General features: G+C 32.9%; 1 protein-coding gene across 1 annotated transcript; it reads right to left on the bottom strand.

Annotated features, from left to right (window-relative positions):
* Positions 1-3,231: 3,231 nt before the first annotated feature.
* On the bottom strand, positions 3,232-4,170 carry LOC100022886 (olfactory receptor 5AS1). The gene has a single exon (XM_001374553.3). It carries the CDS (start codon positions 4,168-4,170, stop codon positions 3,232-3,234), a length of 939 nt encoding a protein of 312 aa, XP_001374590.3.
* Positions 4,171-18,652: the final 14,482 nt, after the last annotated feature.

The following is an 18,652-nucleotide window of genomic DNA, read 5'->3' on the forward strand; positions in this document are numbered from 1 at the left end:
CCTTACAGAGGTATCAGACCACAATTATATTATTACAGTACATACAATGTAAAAAGGGGATGATATTAGTTTCTGCAGATATGGCTCCTAATAACTGGAAGTCTGCAAATGTAGATTGGAGAGCCAATTATCCATCATGATTTTGTGGAAAGGATTGTAACTGAGATATGGGCTAGATTGGAAGCTCTTTGGGTGTCTATGCTTAAGAAATTGTATGATTTTCCTACTTGATGCCACTTAGTAAGATTTACAATTGCTTGCAAGGTGATTGATTTTGAATTCTTGAATGAGTACAGTGTATGTGTTTACTTTAAAATCATCACTCATATTGAGTGCCTTCATAATGCCCAAATAAATTCCACCTCAATCCAGGCCTTTGCACAATAATTTCCTGATAGGTTTTTATTGTTAAAGTCTCTCTCCAATTCAGCCAATTTTCTACCAGTCTGAAAAAGTATATTTTTTCTAGAACACATCTTCCAGTAATCAGAAATCACAAACATAGTTATCTCATGGTATATAATGTGCACCTACACTGATAACTGCCTAAATTTTAATATTGCCTTTGCTTCATTCTTTGACACAAATTCAATAAATACCATACATTTGCTATGAAATATTAATACAAAAATCACTCTTGAAAGCATAATAAATTTAGTATTCAGAGGAACTCAAATGGTGAAAAAAAGCATGTCTCTCAGTGCAACTTTTGCCACCACTCAATTAGAAGGAAAATGATAATGTTACTTTGTACACCTCCCCAGTATTTTTTAATAATTTTTTCCACATCATATGTTAATACTACTTCTTAATGTCCTTTTTCTGATATTTTGTAATCTGTGTTCTCTCTCTCTCTATTTCTCACCCATCTTTCCTCCCCAAGACGACAGGTAATATGATACAGGTTGTACATATATTATCACATAATACATAATTCCATGTTCATCATATCATGAAAGAAGACAAATGTTGCTTACACTAGACAAAAATTTATGGATAAAATAAAGTAAAAAACGGTATGTTTCAATTTGCATTCTGTTTTTTTCTATGGCAGTAGACATTTTTCTTTGTCATGAGTCTCTTGATGTCCTGGATTCTTGACTTGTAGATAATAGCTGTCATCATGTCGATCATGAAACATTTTTATTGTTTCTGTGTACGATATTCTTCTAATTTTGTTCATTTTGCTTCACTTTATTTAGGTGAAGTTTTCATTTTATGATTTTATTGTTATTTCTCATAACACAATAGTATTCCATTGCAAACATATACCACAACTTGTTCCGCAATTCCTCAATTGACATACATACCTTCAGTTTCCAGTACTTTGCCACCACAAAAGGAACTGATATATATATATATATATATATATATATATATATATATATATATATATATATATATATATATATATTTTTTTTTTTTTTACACAGGTAAATTTTTTTCATCCTTACATTTAATCTCTTTGGGATAAGGGCCTCATTGGGATATTTCTGGGTCAAAGAGTATGGCCTATTTTATGGACCTCTGGGCATGGTTCCACATTGTTCTGCAGAATGGTTGTATTAGTTTGAAGCTCCACCTGCAAAGTATTAGTGTCCCAATTTTTCCATATCCCCTCTAATATTTATCATTCCCTTAGTTTTTTTCAAGGATTAGTAAAAAACAATCTTTTTCATGAAGCCTTTCTTTCTTTCCCTAAAGAATCTTGCATTTACTTTTAGTTTATTCTGTAGCTACTTGCATATACAGATGTTTTCCCCTCCAAAAAACCCATAATATTATGGGGAATAGGGGATTTTTTTTAAAATTGTCTTTGTATTCCCAGTGCCTGGCACATATTAAGTGCTTAATGAATGTGATTATTTGATTGATTAGTTTATACCTCTATCAAATTCCCTTTCTCTCTCCCCTTCCATATTCTCCTTATTTTTCTTCTTGCTCCCTCTATCCCTTCTTTCTATCTTTACTTCACTAATGCCTTCTTTCATAGTTTCTTTCCTTTATACTTTCTTACCTTTTTTTCTTTCCTTCCTTAATTTTTTTCTTTCCCCTTTTTGTCTCCTGTTCTAGAAATTTTGATAGCATGATATTTTTGGTGGAGTTAAAATTACTAGTATTTAAATAAGATCCTACTAGATTTTAGGGTCCATGAAGACAGGGGCTTGATTTTAATTTCCTTTTATATCACTGACATTTATTAATCTTGTGTTATGTGTAATTTGGAACCTATAAATATGTTCATTGTTAAAGAATATTTAGTTGGTTTCCTATTCTTGACCCTTTTTTATTGGGGGGGATTAAGGGAGAGGAAATATCAAGTGATCTCATGAAATAAGACAACTTACCAAAAGAAATAGATGAGTCAGATATCACCTTTCTATGCCAATGACTATCATTTAATAATTCCTTTGATCCTTGTATGATATCTTACCTTTTGAAATCACACAATAAAAACAATTGAGATTTTTCCTGAGAACCCAGAGCCTATTAATATATATATATATATATACATATATATATATATATATATATATATATAAAAGGGTAGAAATGAAAATTTTCGTTTTGATAACAGGCTGGCCATTTGATAAACTCTGTGTCAAAGAAATGTCTTGAATTCAGGTTTCTGACTTCTGGTATCAGATCTCTACTCACCATTCAATGCAGCCTCTCTTAATTCAGAAAATAAATCATTATTTCTTTTACTTTCCTCTAACTAGTTTTATTACTAGGATTACTGCCCTAGATATGATACAGTAAAATTTCAACCTGTGGACCAATGATCCACAAAGCTAATTATGCAATTAAAATTCATAGTATATTAATATTCCAACATATTATGTGAAAAATAATATGCTTCTGTAAGAATTGTTTTACATAATCTTTGAATGCACTTATTTTTTTTAACATTTCCCCCTTATTTAATGAGCAAGTCATATCCTGTCAACTGGGGAACTCTTTGTGTCTGAGAAATATATGCAATAGTAAACAAAAATTGGCCTTATAGAAATTGCTCTTTCTTCTGAACTTCCTCAAAGCTTAGAACCATATCATAATTTAAAGTACTTTCTCAAGTAGAAGGGACATGACTAAAGTTCAAGTTAATACTTGATAATAATTTGTTGGGGGTATAATAAAACATATTATTATGCAATTATTCATTAGGCTGGTTATTCTTTAGGATTCATTCCGACTCAAAGATATTGTGAAATTCCTTAAGCCATGGATCTATTGATTTGGAGATATTCTGTCTAACATTTTTTTTAGTGAATTTTTCACATCTTTGTTTCTCAAACTGTATATGATAGGGTTAAACATGGGAAAGACCACAGTATAAAAAACAGCAACAACTTTATCTGTGTCTGGGGAGTATTTGTTGCTAGGTCGTAAATACATGAACAGAAGTGTCCCATAGAATAAAGCTACAGCTATTAAGTGGGAGGCACAAGTGGAAAAAGTCTTACTTCTCCCTCCAGAAGATTTGATGCTCAGGACTGTAATGAGAATACAGAAGTAAGAAATGAAAATGATCACAAATGTGGTAGTCTGGATGAAGCCACACAAAGCAAAGAGCAGAAGTTCATTGAGGGAGGTACTGGCACAAGACAAAGCTAGTAATGGTGGTATATCACAAAAAAAATGATCGATGACATGGGATCTGCAGAATGGCAATCTGAAGGCCAGACACACGTGAACCAGTGAAGTCATGCTTCCACTGACATAAGCCAAGACAACAAAGCAAACACACACTTTCCTGGACATAAGTGTTGAATAAATCAATGGGTTACAGATAGCTGCATAACGATCAAAGGCCATTGCAGCTAGAATAAGGCATTCTGCATCAGCAAAACATGCAAAGAAGTACATCTGAAGGGCACAGCCATACAGAGAAATGTTCTTCCTAGAGGCTAAGAAGTCTGCCAGCATCTTGGGAGCTATGGCTGTGGAATAGCTGATGTCTAGAAAGGAGAGATTACTGAGAAAATAATACATGGGAGTTTGAAGATTAGAATCAATATTGACCAAAACTATTAAACCAATGTTCCCCACCAAGGTCAAAACATAGACGGCCAAAAACAAAAGAAAGAGAATGATCCTGATTGGAAGATAATCTGTGAAGCCAATAAAAACAAATTCAGTTGGTGCAGTATAATTTCTTTCAGACATCCCAGTTGGGAAGGACTTCACTAGTGAGATGGATAGTAGGTGGGGTTTTCAGTTGAAGTGTGTGTGATTGGATAATTGCAGAATTCCTTCTATCTCATCTCTGTGAAAATGAACAGACAGATAAGAATGTCTTTCCTGTTTCAACAGCAAATCATTGGGTCTTCCTCACTTGTCTATATTTAGAGAAAAGTCTTAAATAATATTCAACAATGGTGTCAAAGAAACATTACTTTAGTTCATCTGAAAGTTCAAGTTCTAATGAAATAGTGATGACTAATATTTATATGGTCTTTTAACATTCACTGCAAACTTAATATTTACCTCCTTTGATCCTTCCAATATTTTTTTCTGGAACTTGAACTGCTACTATGGATAGCCCCATCTAAAGATGAGGAAATTGAAGCTCAGAATATTCAAATAACTTATTCATTGTCATGAACTTAATTTTAAGTCAGATGTAGCATTTTAACCCAAGTGTTTCTGACTTAAATATTTTATTCTATTCACCTTACTTAATCAGTGCACCTAAGTATGAAAATGAGAGGAGTATGAACAGAAAATGCAACAATAAAAAAAATTTTCATAATGTTCCTAGTAAATTTCTCAGGAGGAATTAAAATATTTCCTGAAAATGATAAAAATCCACTACTAGTCATCTAAGTGGTACAGTGCATAGCATGCTGCGTATGGTGTTCAATAAAAACTGGGATCAACTGAAAGCAAAGACTTTCTAGTTCTTTGTCCCTGGCCAATTTATTTACTGTATGCCTCAATTTCCTCAAATATAAAATGTGGATAATGATAGTATCTACCTCCCAGGTTGTTATGAGGAAAGCATGAGATAATATTTGTAAAGAACTTTATAAATATTTAACAACTATATAAATTATAATTACTAACAAGAAGAAAAAAGAGATAGTTGGGTTTTATGGAGTGTAAGAAGTCATGACCAAGAAAATCCTTTAGTAAAATTTTCATCTTAAGCTAGACAAAGTTGAATTCTGTATCTCTATTATGTAATTAAATAATTTAGTTCTCTAAAGGCAGAGAGTATTCTCAATTGCACTAAGTAGGTATGTGTAAAGTATGGTGGGTAAACCCATTGGATTTATTGTCAGAAAACTGGATTAAAATAATTATTCTATGTAGATCTGTGATTCCAATGGCATAGAGAACTAATTCATGAGGAAAATCTTTCCAACAACACAAAGCAATATCTATTTTTTATTAGAATTGCCTGGAAAGAGGATAAATGCCTTACTAATATCAAACAGCCAGTATGTAAAAGAGGCTACACTTGAACTCATGGCTTCCTGGCTACATAATTGACTTTCTATTAATTTTATCACACTTCCTCTCAGATACAAAGAATAAGGTCATATATTTAGCACTGTCAGATATCTTTGGAATCTTCAAAAAAAGAGTGTGACTTTGAACTCAGGATGACATCAATTCAAATTCTGTCATAAAAACTTAATAGTTGTTTGATCAAAAATTGCTTAATCTCTGGCTATTTATCTGTAAAATGAAGATAAGTATAGTGTTTACCTTAAAGAGTTTTTATAAAAAAAATTTCATCATACTGAAATAAGTTCTGCATAATCTTTAAAGCATTATTCAAGTTCTGGTATGCATATTGTATGTTTCATCTCTTTAGTGGAGTATAAGTTCCTCCAGGAGAGACACTTGAATTTGAACCTTGAATTAGTAGTTATTTAATACATGTTCAATGAACTGCTATTAGATTATTGAATAATTGATTGATGAAAGCTAATCCATTGAGACCTTAGTCCTTGACAGATTTAGTTAAAAGGTTATCCATAAAGGAACAAATTATATGGACATTAGCTAAACAAAAAGCAATGTGTAGAGACTGTCATCAGAATGCAAGTTCTCTGAGGATAAGGGCTATTTTCTTTCTGGGTTTTCTATTCCCATTTTTTAGTGAATTACCTGACATACCATATTTGCCAATGTTTTAAATTTGTCTTAGTATTATCCCTAATTAAAAAAAAATCATCCTAAGGTCATTGTACAAACAACTACATGAGGAGAATGGCGTTTCCTGGTTATTACAATCCAAAACAAAAACCAAACAGAGTATGCTTGGAGATCCCTAAAGAAAACTGAAAAAAAAAATAATACTAGGCAGACCAGAATGGAAAGTTGAATTTGACCATTTATCTTATTTCTCAGCAAGGAAAACTGGATTGACTGATGAGAGAAGCCTTCAGAGGTGTGCTGGAGCCCACTTGAACCTGTTCATTATTTTCAACTTTTAAATTTTCATTGTCAGCATTTATAATTCAAATTTCAATATATGCTATAAATATTTTATTTAATGTTTTGTTGATAACCTAACTTAGAAGTTGATAAAGAACATATTTATAGTGCAGATTACTCTTATTAAAGGTACATCTTGTTGAGAGTTAAGCCCAGAGATGGGAGGTCCTGGGTTCAAAAGTGGCCTCAGGTGTTTCTAAGCTGTGTGACCCTGGGAAAGTCAATTAACCCTCATTGCCTAGCCCTTACCACTCTTCTGCCTTAGAACCTATACCCATTATTGATTCTGAGATGGAAGGTAAGGGTTTAAAAATAATAATAATAAAATTAAAAAAAATTTAAAGTAGATCTTGTATATTTTTTTCAGAGCCCTAGTTGTTGAATTTTATCTCCCCTGGGAGATTTATCTCCCTAGGGAAATACATTTCAGGAACTGAGCATCAGAAAACATAGCATTTTGTTTTTATCTAATTTCTTTAATTGTGGTGTAATTGGGGTCATATCATTTGACTTCCCATTTATTATTTTTCATATGCCAAATTGAATTTGTACTACCTATACCATAGTATTCTTCTAGGACAGGTCTCTGTTAATTGAAAAGTAATAGATTAGTGGAACAGAGTGAGCCAGTGTAATTGTCCCTAATTGAAGGGAAGATATCTATGATTCACAATCAGAAAATTAGCATTGATCACTAACTGGTACAAGGTAGATATAAAATTAACACTTGTTGACTGACTAATCTTTTGAGCTCATTGTTTTTGACAACTTTTATTTTTTTTCTTTTGAAATTAAGGAATAGGAAAAATGATAAAACATAAGATGAAGTAATGCTAATACAGCTAGATATTTTATTGAAAAACTGAAAAGCAGCTTACTATATACAGATCACATATAGTGATATGTCCCCCTTTAAATATGCAAGATTTCTCATTTTCCTTTACTTAATGCCTTAATTTATCCTGTAGCAAGCTCTAATTATTTTATGTTAAATACTATGCTTAAATTATTCTGCAAGTCTGTGATTTCATTGATTCATCTACTAATACATCATATCTAACCTACAGCTTCAAAGACAGTCAAATTTGTGTCCTAGAATCCCAAAAATTGAGTCTTTCTACACACCCCTGTATGGATCCTTGGTTAAATAGAATGGCAAATAATACTAAAGGAGATGGAAATCTCTTTAAGATCTTTAAGATTTTGTAGGATCTCAAGGAGATTGAACTCTACTGAGACACAGCATAACCTCCTTGCCAATCTGAAGCATCACAGTGTGACATCAGTGAGGGATCAATTATCATATCAATATCTCCTACTTCTGTATGGAATCCAAAGATAATAGATGATTAGGCTAGAAAGTACCTTTACCAAAACGATGCAATGAAAGTGATCTTATAACATAGATGATAAAATGATGAACTTTGGAAAGAATATAAAATATAGAATCTTAGAGTAGAATGGTACTTTACTGTAAAATAAAAGTGCTGTGAGAGTACTTAGAATTATACATATATAGATATATGTAGATATAATACATGTATATGTGTACATATTTACATATGTGTAAGTATGTATATATATACATATATAATATTAGAAATGAAAATGTCCTTCGAATATAGAATGTTAAGGACATAGAATAAATGTTGGAACTGGAAGGATCCTTCAATAATAGAGTGTTAAGAGTGAAAAGGAACTGGAGAAAACATGTGTGAATGTACATATGTGCATATATACACACATTGGAGATATCTATGTAACATGTTTGTTATACATATTTGGTGTCCAGCACAGCATATATAATTAGGGTATCAGTGCTACTGGATGATTTATGGATCCTCACAACTCTAGTCTTTCTCCTTGGAAGATGTTACAAACTGCTCCCAACTCATACAAGAAGAACCCTTCCTGGACCAACTCACAGCAGTTTGGACATGAAGAGAGCCTTCTCAGAAAGGCTGATATCTATAAACTATGTTAAAAAGACCATTCCAATTATAGTTGTACAGAAGATTTGTAATGTATGAGAAACTACACAGGTTCAAGATGATGAAGGCTGAATCTTCCAAGATAAAATATGGTAATGCATCTTTAGGGTCTCACATATAAGACTTGCCACAAAACAAAATAAAATAAATATGAAGAGTAGTAATTCTTGCCTATGAAGAATCATCAATTTTAACCTTTCCCTTGTCCACTGATTTCATATTTACCTTACCTGTTCAGCTCCCCAACAAGTACCTTTGATACTAATGCAATAAGATCAGATCAAACCAATCTTCATTATTTTACGAAGAATATAAAGCACCAATAATTTCAGTGGTAGAAGAGTAGAAACATTTTTGTACTTGATGCCTAGTTCCTTACCAAGATCACAATTTTGTCTTAAATGAGTTATTTTCTTATTGTTGGTGGAAATGCACATCAGTTTTAGAAAGCTTCAAAATATAATTTACAGAACTTACATGTACAGTGTATGCACATTTCTCTTCTTGATATTATAAACAGCTTGAGTGAAGTAAGAGGAATATTTATATCTTGTTCTCTGGCATATGGGACATGTTCCCTGGAGCAATTACTAGGGCTGATGATAAAGAATTAACTATTTCATAGGATCTAGATGATTTATTTCATTCACATGAAAACAAATGTTGTTAAACCGAACTCTATGTGGAAATAAGGCATAATATGCATAACTCTTCCCATATTGTTGTAAGACCATCAGTTCCCAATTAACAACTGCAAATCAATGAAAAGTGACCAGGGGCTATATCAGGGCTGTCAACTGAAATACAATATCCCTTGGTAGTTCCCTTTTCTCTCATTATGGTGGAGTCCACACAAGTATTTATCAAAATTACATAAGTTTCAGGAAATTCTGGGACTCAAATGAGACATTGTTGAGAAAATCAGTATCAAAATTATGGTATACATTAGTTACTTTTGACTCAGTTTCTATGTACTGAATATACTCTCCATATGTACACTTTTCTTGTCTCTTTCTTACTTTTCTTATTCCCTAGATTTACTTTTACTCTCATTTGTTGATTTTGCCTTGCAAAAGTCTCACAGCAACATATCATTTTATTTATGCTCATTGAGATCTATGGCAGGCAATGGTACTTTTTTAGAGAAAAGTCTAGGTGTCTGAGGCAAACCTTTTTGCATTTGGCTCCTTTTCTGACAACCATTAGGAGATCTTGGATCTAGAGTTTGAAATGCTATCAGGGATCATTTTGTACATTCTCCCTTCTTTGCTCTAATACTCCCAATTAAAACATTAGACAACTCCATATCAGAAAAAGAAATTGAATAAGTCATCAAAGAACTCCCAAAGAAAAAATTCCCAGGGCCTGATGAATTCAAATAATGAATTCTATCAAATATTCGAAGAACAATTAATCCCAATATTATACAAACTATTTGCCATAAAAAGCAAAGAAGGACTTCTATCAGATTCTTTTTATGACACAAATATGGTACTGATCCCAAAGCCAAGCAGATCAAAAAAAGAGAAAGAAAACTACAATCCAATCTCCTTAATGAACATAGATGCAAAAATCTTAAATAGGATACTAGAAAAAAGATTCCAGCAAGTGATCACAAGGGTTATTCATTATGATCAGGTGATATTTATACCAGGAATGCAAGGATGGTTCAATATTAGGAAAACCATCCACATAATTGACCATATCATCAAACAAACCAACAAAAATCATATGATTATTTCAATCAATGCAGAAAAAGCCTTCGAAAAAATACAACCCTCATTCCTATTGAAAACACTAGAAAGTATAGCAATAGAAGGGCCTTTCCTCAAAATAATAAACAGTATATATCTAAAACCATCAGTCAACATCATCTGCAATTGGGATAAACTAGATGCCTTCCCAATAAGATGAGGAGTGAAACAAGGATGCCCATTATCACCTCTATTATTCAACAATGTACTAGAAACACTAGCAGTAGCAATTAGAGAAGAAAAAGAAATTGAAGGTATTAAAACTGGCAATGAGGAGACCAAGCTATCACTCTTTGTGGATGATATGATGGTCTACTTAAAGAACCCTAAAGAATAAAAAAAAAAAAGCTAGTAGAAATAATCAACAGCTTTAGCAAAATTGCAGGATACAAAATAAACCCACATAAGTCATCAGCATTTCTATATATTTCCAAAACATCTCAGCAGCAAGAATTAGAAATAGAAATTTCATTTAAAGTCATCCTAGACAACAAAAAATACTTAGGAATCTATCTGCCGAGACAAACACAGGAACTAAATGAACACTACTACAAAACACTTTCTGCACAATTAAAACTAGATCTAAACAATTGGAAAAAACATCGATTGCCCATGGGTAGGATGTGCTAACATAATAAAAATTATAATTCTACCCAAATTAATTTACTTATTTGGTGCCATACCCCCATACCCATTGAGCTACCAAAAAACTTATTTACTGAATAAGATATAAAAACATAACAAACTTTATTTGGAAGAAAAAAAGATCAAGAATATCCAGGGAAATCATGAAAAAAATGTGAAAGGAGGTGACCTTGCAGTCCCAAATCTCAAACTATACAGTAAAGCAATGGTCATCAAAACAATATGATACTGGTCAAGAAGCAGAAAGGAGGATGAGTGGAATAGGCTTGGAGTAAGTTACCTCAGCAAGATAGTCTATGATAAGCCTAAATATTCCAGCTTTTGGGACAAAAATCTACTATTTGATAAAAATTGCTTGAAAAATTGGAAGTCAATATGGTAGGTTTGGATCAACACCTCACACCCTACACCAAGATAAACTCAGAATGGGAGAATGACTTCAATATAAAGAAGGAAACTATAAGTAAATTAGGTGAACACAGAATAATATACATGTTAGATCATTGGGAAAGGAAAGATTGTTTTTTCCTTAAACATTATTTTATTTGGTCAATTTCAAACATTATTTCTTGGATACAAAAATCATTTTCTTTTCCTACCTCCCCTCCCACCATCCCTCCTGTAGCCAAAATGTGATTCCACTGGGTATCACATGTGTCCTTGGTCTGAACCAATTTCCACATTGTTGGTATTTGTACTGGGATGTTCATTTAGAGTCTATATCTCCAAACATATCCCCTCAGCCCCTATAGTCAAGCAGCTGCCTCTCCTTGGTGTTTTTACTCCCACTGTTTTCCCTCTGAATGTGGATAGTGTTTTTTTTTTCTTTTCTCATAGATCCCTGCAGATTGTTCAAGGACTTTGCATTGACATTAATGGCGAAGTCCATTACATTTGATTCTACCACAGTGTTTTAGTCTCTGTGTACAATGTTCTCCTGCTTTTACTCCTCTCACTCTGCATTACTTCCTGGAGGTTGTTCCAGTCCCCATGGAATTCTTCTACTTTATTACTCCTTTGAGCACAATAGTATTCCATCACCAACATATACCACAAATTGTTCAGCCATTCCCCAATTGATGGGCATCCCCTTATTTTCCAATTTTTGGCCACCACAAAGAGTGCAGCTATGAATATTCTTGTACAAGTCTTTTTCCTTATTATCTCTTTGGGGTACAAACCCAGTAATTAAACCATTGTCAGAGGTTTTTTTTAAGAAGATTGTTTCCAAATTTGTTATTTCCCTTCTGATCTTGGTTACATTGGTTTTGTTTGTACAAAAACTTTTAAATTTGATTTACTCAAAATTATTTATTTTACATTTTCTGACTCTTTCTAAGTCTTGCTTGGTTTAAAAATCTTTCCCTTTGTAAAGGTCTGATATATATACTGTTACAAGGAAATACTATTCTTTGTTCGCATAATTTATTAATTGTTTCCTTCTTTACATTCAAGTTGTTCACCCATTCTCAGTTTATCTTGGTGTAGGGTGTGAGGTGTTGATCTAAGCCTATTCTCTCCCACAGTCTTACAATTTTCCAAGCAGTTTTTATCAAATAGTGGATTTTTCTCCCAAAAGCTGGGGTCTTTGGGTTTTTCATAGACTGTCTTGCTGAGGTCACTTGCCCCAAGTCTATTCCACTGATCCTCCTTTCTGTCTCTTAGCCAGTACCAAATTGCTTTGATGACCACTGCTTTAGAATATAGTTTGAGATCTGAGACTGCAAGACCCCCTTCCTTTGTATTTTTTTCATGATTTCCTTGGATATCTTTGATCTTTTGTTCTTCCAAATGAACTTTGTTATGGTTTTTTCTAATTCAGTAAAGAAGTTTTTTGGAAGATCAATGGGCATCCACTAAATAGATAGATAAGTTTGGGTAAGATGGTCATTTTTATTATGTTAGCTCATCCTCCCCATGAGCAATCAATGTTTTTTCCAATTGCTCAAATCTAGTTTTAGTTGTGTGAAATGTGTTTTGTAGTTGTGTTCATATAGTCCCTGTGTTTGTCTGGCAGATAAATTCCTAAGTATTTTTTTGCCTGCCTGTCTTTGGGATCAGTACCATATTTGTGTTGTAAAATGAATTTGGTAGAACTCCCTCCTTGCTTATTATGACAAATAGTTTGTATTGTATTGGGATTAGTTGTTCTTTGAATGTTTGATAGAATTCACTTGTGAATCCATCAGGCCTTGGGGATTTTTTCTTTGGGAATTTTTTGATGACCTGTTCAATTTTTTTCTGATATGGGATTATTTAATAATTATATTTCTTCTTCTGTTAATATAGGCAATTTATAATTTTGTAAATATTCATCCATATCACCTAGGTTGGTATATTTATTGCCATATAGTTGGGCAAAGTAGTTTTTAATGATTGCATTAATTTCCTCTTCATTGGAAGTGAGATCCCCTTTTCATTCTTGATGCTGTTAATTTGCCTTTCTTCTTTCCTTTTTTTAATTAGATTGACCAGTACTTTGTCTATTTTGTCTGTTTTTTCAAAGTACCAGTTTCTAGTCTTGTTTATTAGTTCAATAGTTCTATCACTTTTGATTTTATTAATTTCTCCCTTAATTCTTAGGACTACTAATTTGATTTTCTTCTGTGGGTTTTTAATTTGTTCACATTCAAGTTTTTTGATTTGCATTTGTAATTTATTGACCTCTGTCCTCCCTAATTTGCTAATATATGAACTCAAATATATAACTGTTCTCCTGAGTACTCCTTTGCTGCATCCCATAGAGATTAAAAGGATGTCTCATCATTGTAATTTCCTTCAATGAAATTATTAATTGTTTCTATGATTTTTTCTTTAGCTAGCCCATTTTGGAGAATCATATTATTAATTTCCAATTAATTTTTGATTTGGCTCTTAATGTACCCTTACTGATCATTATTTTTATTTCCTTATGATCTGAAAAGGTTGCATTTATCATTTATGCTTTTCTGCAGTCTTATGGCATATTTTTATGACAATCTTTGTGAATGTGCCATGTGCTACTGAAAAGAAGGCATGTTCCTTTCCTGCCCCTATTTATTTTTCTCCTTATATCTATTAACTCTATTTTTTCTAAGATTTCATTCACCTCTTTTACCTCTTTCTTATTTATTTTTTGTTTTGATTTATCTAAATTTGATAGGGATATGTTCAGGGCTTCTACTGGTATAGTTTTACTATCTATTTCCTCCTTTAATGATATTAGTTTCTCCATTAGAAATCTGGGTCTTATATCATTTGGGGCATATATGTTTATTAGTGTTATTTCCTCATTATCTATACTCCCTTTTATCAAGATGTATTTACTTTCCTTATCCCCTTTAGTCAGACCTATTTTTACTTTGGCTTTGTCAGATATCATGATTGCAACTCCTGTCTTCTTTCTCTCAGTTGAGGCCCAGTAGGTCTTACTCCACCCTTTAGTTCTGACTTTGGGAGTATCTACTCGCCTCATGTGTGTTTCTTGTGGACAACATATGGTAGAATCCTGGATTCTAATCCATTCTCCTTTTCTTCTATGTTTTTTGGGTGAGTTCATCCCATTCATGTTCAAAGTTATGATTGTCACTTTTGAATTCCCTAGCATTTTGATATTGTCTCCTAGTTCTGTAATTTCTTCTTTTGCTATTTTTTTTATCCCAGTGGTTTATTTTTAGTCAATCTCCCTATTCCCCTCCCTTGATATGCTTTCCTTTCTGGTCCCTCCCTTTTTGTTGCCTTTTTTAAAATATTTGTTAATTTCCCTCCCCCCTCTCCTTCCCTCCATTTTTTTTAACTCCCTCACCCCTGCCCCACTTAGTTTTCCCTTCTTCCTTACCCTGTATGATAAGATTTACTTAGACTTCAAGATCCCAAGGGATCTAGATGCTCTTCCCTCTCAGAATTGATTTCACTTAGAGTAATGTTCGAGTATTACCTATTAGCGCTCTCTTCCTCTCCCTGTTATAAGAGTATTCTTCCTCTCCCCTTCCCATATGTATCTTTTTGTGACAAAGATTATTCTATTTATTTTATTTCTTCAAGTATCTCTTGGTACCATCACCAATTCCCCCCCCACCCTTTTTTTGCATATAATGTTATAGCCTTTACTGCCCCATTCTTTTCCTATGAATGATTCTTCTATTTATTATAATAATGAAAATATTTTGAGAGTTACAAGTAACATTTTCCCCATATATTAAAATGTATAATTTGATTTAATTGTAGCCCTTAAAGAGGAGAGTTTGATTAAAAAAAAACATTTTTTCCTTTTCCCTCTTTTTCATATTTTTCTTTTCATGTTTCTCCTGATCTTTGTGTTTGGATATCAAATTTTCCACTTAGTTCTTGTCTTTTCTTTATAAGTACTTGGGAATCTTCTATTTTGTTGAATGCCCATACTTTCCCCTGGAAGTATATAGTCAGTTTTGATGGATAGGTGATCCTTGGTTGAAAAGCCAATTCCCTTGCCTTTCTGAATATTGTGTTCCCAGGCTTGTGGACTTTTAGTGTGGAAGCTGCCAGGTCTTGTGTGATCCTGATTGGTGCTCCTTGGTATCTGAATTGTCTCTTTTTGGCTTCTTGTAGGATTTTCTCCTTAGCTTGAAACCTCTGGAATTTGGCAATTATATTCCTGGCAGTTGGTTTTTGGGGATTTAGTATAGAGGGTGTTTTATGAACTCTTTCAATGTTTATTTTTCCCCCTTGTTCAAGAACATCAGGACAGTTTTTTTGGATGATTTCTTGTAGTATGATGTCAATATTTTTGTTTATTTCTGACTTTTCAGGTAGACCAATTATTCTCAAATTGTCTCTCCTTCCTCTGTTGTCCTGATCTGTCACCTCGTAAGTTAGGTATTTTGTTTTCTTCTATTTAGTCAGTCTTTTGACTTTGCTTTATTAATTCTTGCTGTTTTGCAAGATCATTGGTTTCCATTTGCTCAGTTCTGGTCCTTAAGACCTGGTTTTCTGCTTTAACCTTTTGATTTTCTGCTATAATTTTTTGTTTTCTGTTATATTTTTTTTTATTTTCTCTTTGAACCATTTCATACTTCTCTTGCCAGAAGGCTTCCATCTTTTTGATAAGCTCCAATTGAAATTCTTCCAGAGTTTGTTTGTGGGCATTTTTTTTTAGGTTTTGCCTTTGTTTGAATTTCATGCAGTATTTCCTCTGTAGCCTGAGTTTTTCCTCCATAAAAAATTTTTAAGGGTGACTCCCTTTTTAAAAATATTTTTGGAAGGATTTTGAAGATCCTGTGTGCAATTAACCATTTTCATCGATGTTTTTCCTTCCCTCTTTAGTCAAAAATCTGAATGAGCTGGGCAGGTTCTCTGTGTATGGAGTTAAGGAGGAAGGATTTTGCCTGAGGCAAGCTCTTCAATCTCCTCAGTCCTTTGCAGCTCTTCTCTGTGGTACCTTCCTAGTGGAGCTGAATGTTTGTGCTCTCCTGTCTGCCTGTGTTTCCTTTCTAGCTGCTTTCAGGGTTTGGTCTCTGGGGGTCCTAGTCAGATCCCAAAGACCTAGAAGTGCCTCTTGCTCATTCTAGAGGTGCTCCTTACTCACTCCCTGGTTCTGGCATGCGTGTGTAGACACACCCCCCTCCAATGCACAGATAGATTTGTGGTCTAGTCTATTAATTACCCTCAACCTTTTTTAATCTATCTTCTGAGATGGTATTACTGGAGTGTGGCCACTGCATGTGCTACAGCTTCTTGGAGTCACAGATAAAACTTCAGTGCCATATGGACAACAAATGTGAGTGAGCATCCTTGAAAGGGTTAAGTAATCCCTTTCACAGGAGGTGCTGGTCCTCCTTGAACATCCATACACCTTTTGAGAGAGAGGGAATGAAAGAGAAAGAGAGAGAGTAGAGTACTATATGATTATGTATTTCTTTATTACTATTAATACTATAGATAATAGCAAAAATCTTCTGACCCAAAGTTTATTAATATCTGCAGTTTCAAACTTATATAATTCTTCTTGTAACATAACTCCTGTGGATACAGAGGCACTACTGTACTACTATGGGATGAGTTTACATATTTTTGAATGTAAAAAAAAGGACAACAAAATGTATGCCTCTTTCAGAGTCCTATTTTATTAGGAATATTCATATAAATATTAAAATGCTATAAAAAGTCATGCTATTCTTAGTAGAATGAAGTACTCAGAAATAATCAGGATGTAGAAGAAATTCTTTATAGAAGTCTAATAAAATATATGGCTGTCTCACCCAGTTCCTATTTTATAAATGTTGTTCTTATTTTATATAAAATAATAATTATTGCTTAAGTACATACTATATGTGAGGAACTGTGTTTATAATATTTATAAAGAGAGTATCAGAATCTGCTCTTGATCCCAAGGAATATTTTTAATGTTTTTTTTTTACAATTACAATACAAAAAAATATTTAAACAATATTTAGATGTTGGTAGAACCCACTCCACTGAGCTTATAAATCTATTGAGATATTGATTTATGAAGGTTTTTTAGAAGAAGAACCCTCATTCTCTCAGTTTTTCTCAAATTATGATGCACTCTTATTTGCTAATAATTATTTTGAAAGCTCTTTTTAATAGAAATTAATGGTAGAATGTTCAGTCTTGGAGGAAGTCAGAATATAAGAGAGATGAGAAGATACTTAGATCCTCCTGAGGGAATTTACAGCTGTAAATCTTAGCTGAAGAAAACTATACTTTAGATACTATTTCTATTTTATTTTTAAGAGAAATTGCTATAATGACTATTCTCTGTAAAAATAATAGTAACTAAATAGAGGGACAGCTAGGTAATTCAATGGATTGAGAGCCAGGCTTGGAGGTTGGAAGTCTTAAGTTTAAATATGGCCTGGGATACTTCCTAGCAGTGTTAACCTGGATGAGTAACTTGCTCCCTCCCCTCATCTAGGCTTTACCACTCTTCTGTCTTGGAACCAATACATAGTATTGACTCTAAGATAGAAAGCAATAGTTGCAAAAATAATTAAATAGAAGATTAGAGTAAACAATAAAAGTAATTGACCAACATGGAAGTATGAATTGTCACACTTGATCCAGGCATCAGAATTCAAAGGAAAGATTTTCTTATATGAACATTCTACTCAAATATAGTGTTGTTTTTCTCAATACAGTTTTAACCTTTATGTCAATATTTCAACAAATATAAGAAACTAAAATCTTAAGGTTTATTTGAAGAGAAGAAGGTAAAAAGTCCATAACAAATCCATAGGTTAAAGTGTCAGAGATATTTTAAAAAGTTGTTGCATGAGAAATTCAGCAGGAAGTTTTGAATTTTTTCTCTAAAATTGTATCTTAAAATTCAAGTTGAATGTTTGGATCTAGTAAAAATGTGTTTTTGGGGGGCAATTTTAGTCTACTAAATTATGGTTTATCAAGGATTTGTTACGGTTAAAAATCACTCTTTTGATATTATGTAGTTTGGGGATCATAGACAATTCCACTTCTGTGAATCTCAATTTTTTTCACCTTCAACATGTGATGATAACAGAATCATTGTTTATTTAATAGAGCTATTACAAGGACCATTTTAAAATATGTTTTTTATAATTGTGGAATAGTTACATGTTTAAAATCCACTATAGCTGTGGAAGTATTTCCTCAATGTGACTGATTGTTTTTGTCCAAGTGAAAGTTGTAAGTTATTTGTCTCTTCACTATCTTTTGTCAGCTATGAACATAAGAAAGATAAGGGATTATTTTGCCAATACTCATAGAGACCTTAGTTTATGAATATATGATGAACATGTTAACAACTAACTCCATGCCAATATATACACAATGAACATAGCATGTTGAGATTGGAGG

The sequence above is a fragment of the Monodelphis domestica genome, chromosome 6, assembly GCF_027887165.1.
Source record: "Monodelphis domestica isolate mMonDom1 chromosome 6, mMonDom1.pri, whole genome shotgun sequence".
NCBI classification, from domain to species: domain Eukaryota; kingdom Metazoa; phylum Chordata; class Mammalia; order Didelphimorphia; family Didelphidae; genus Monodelphis; species Monodelphis domestica.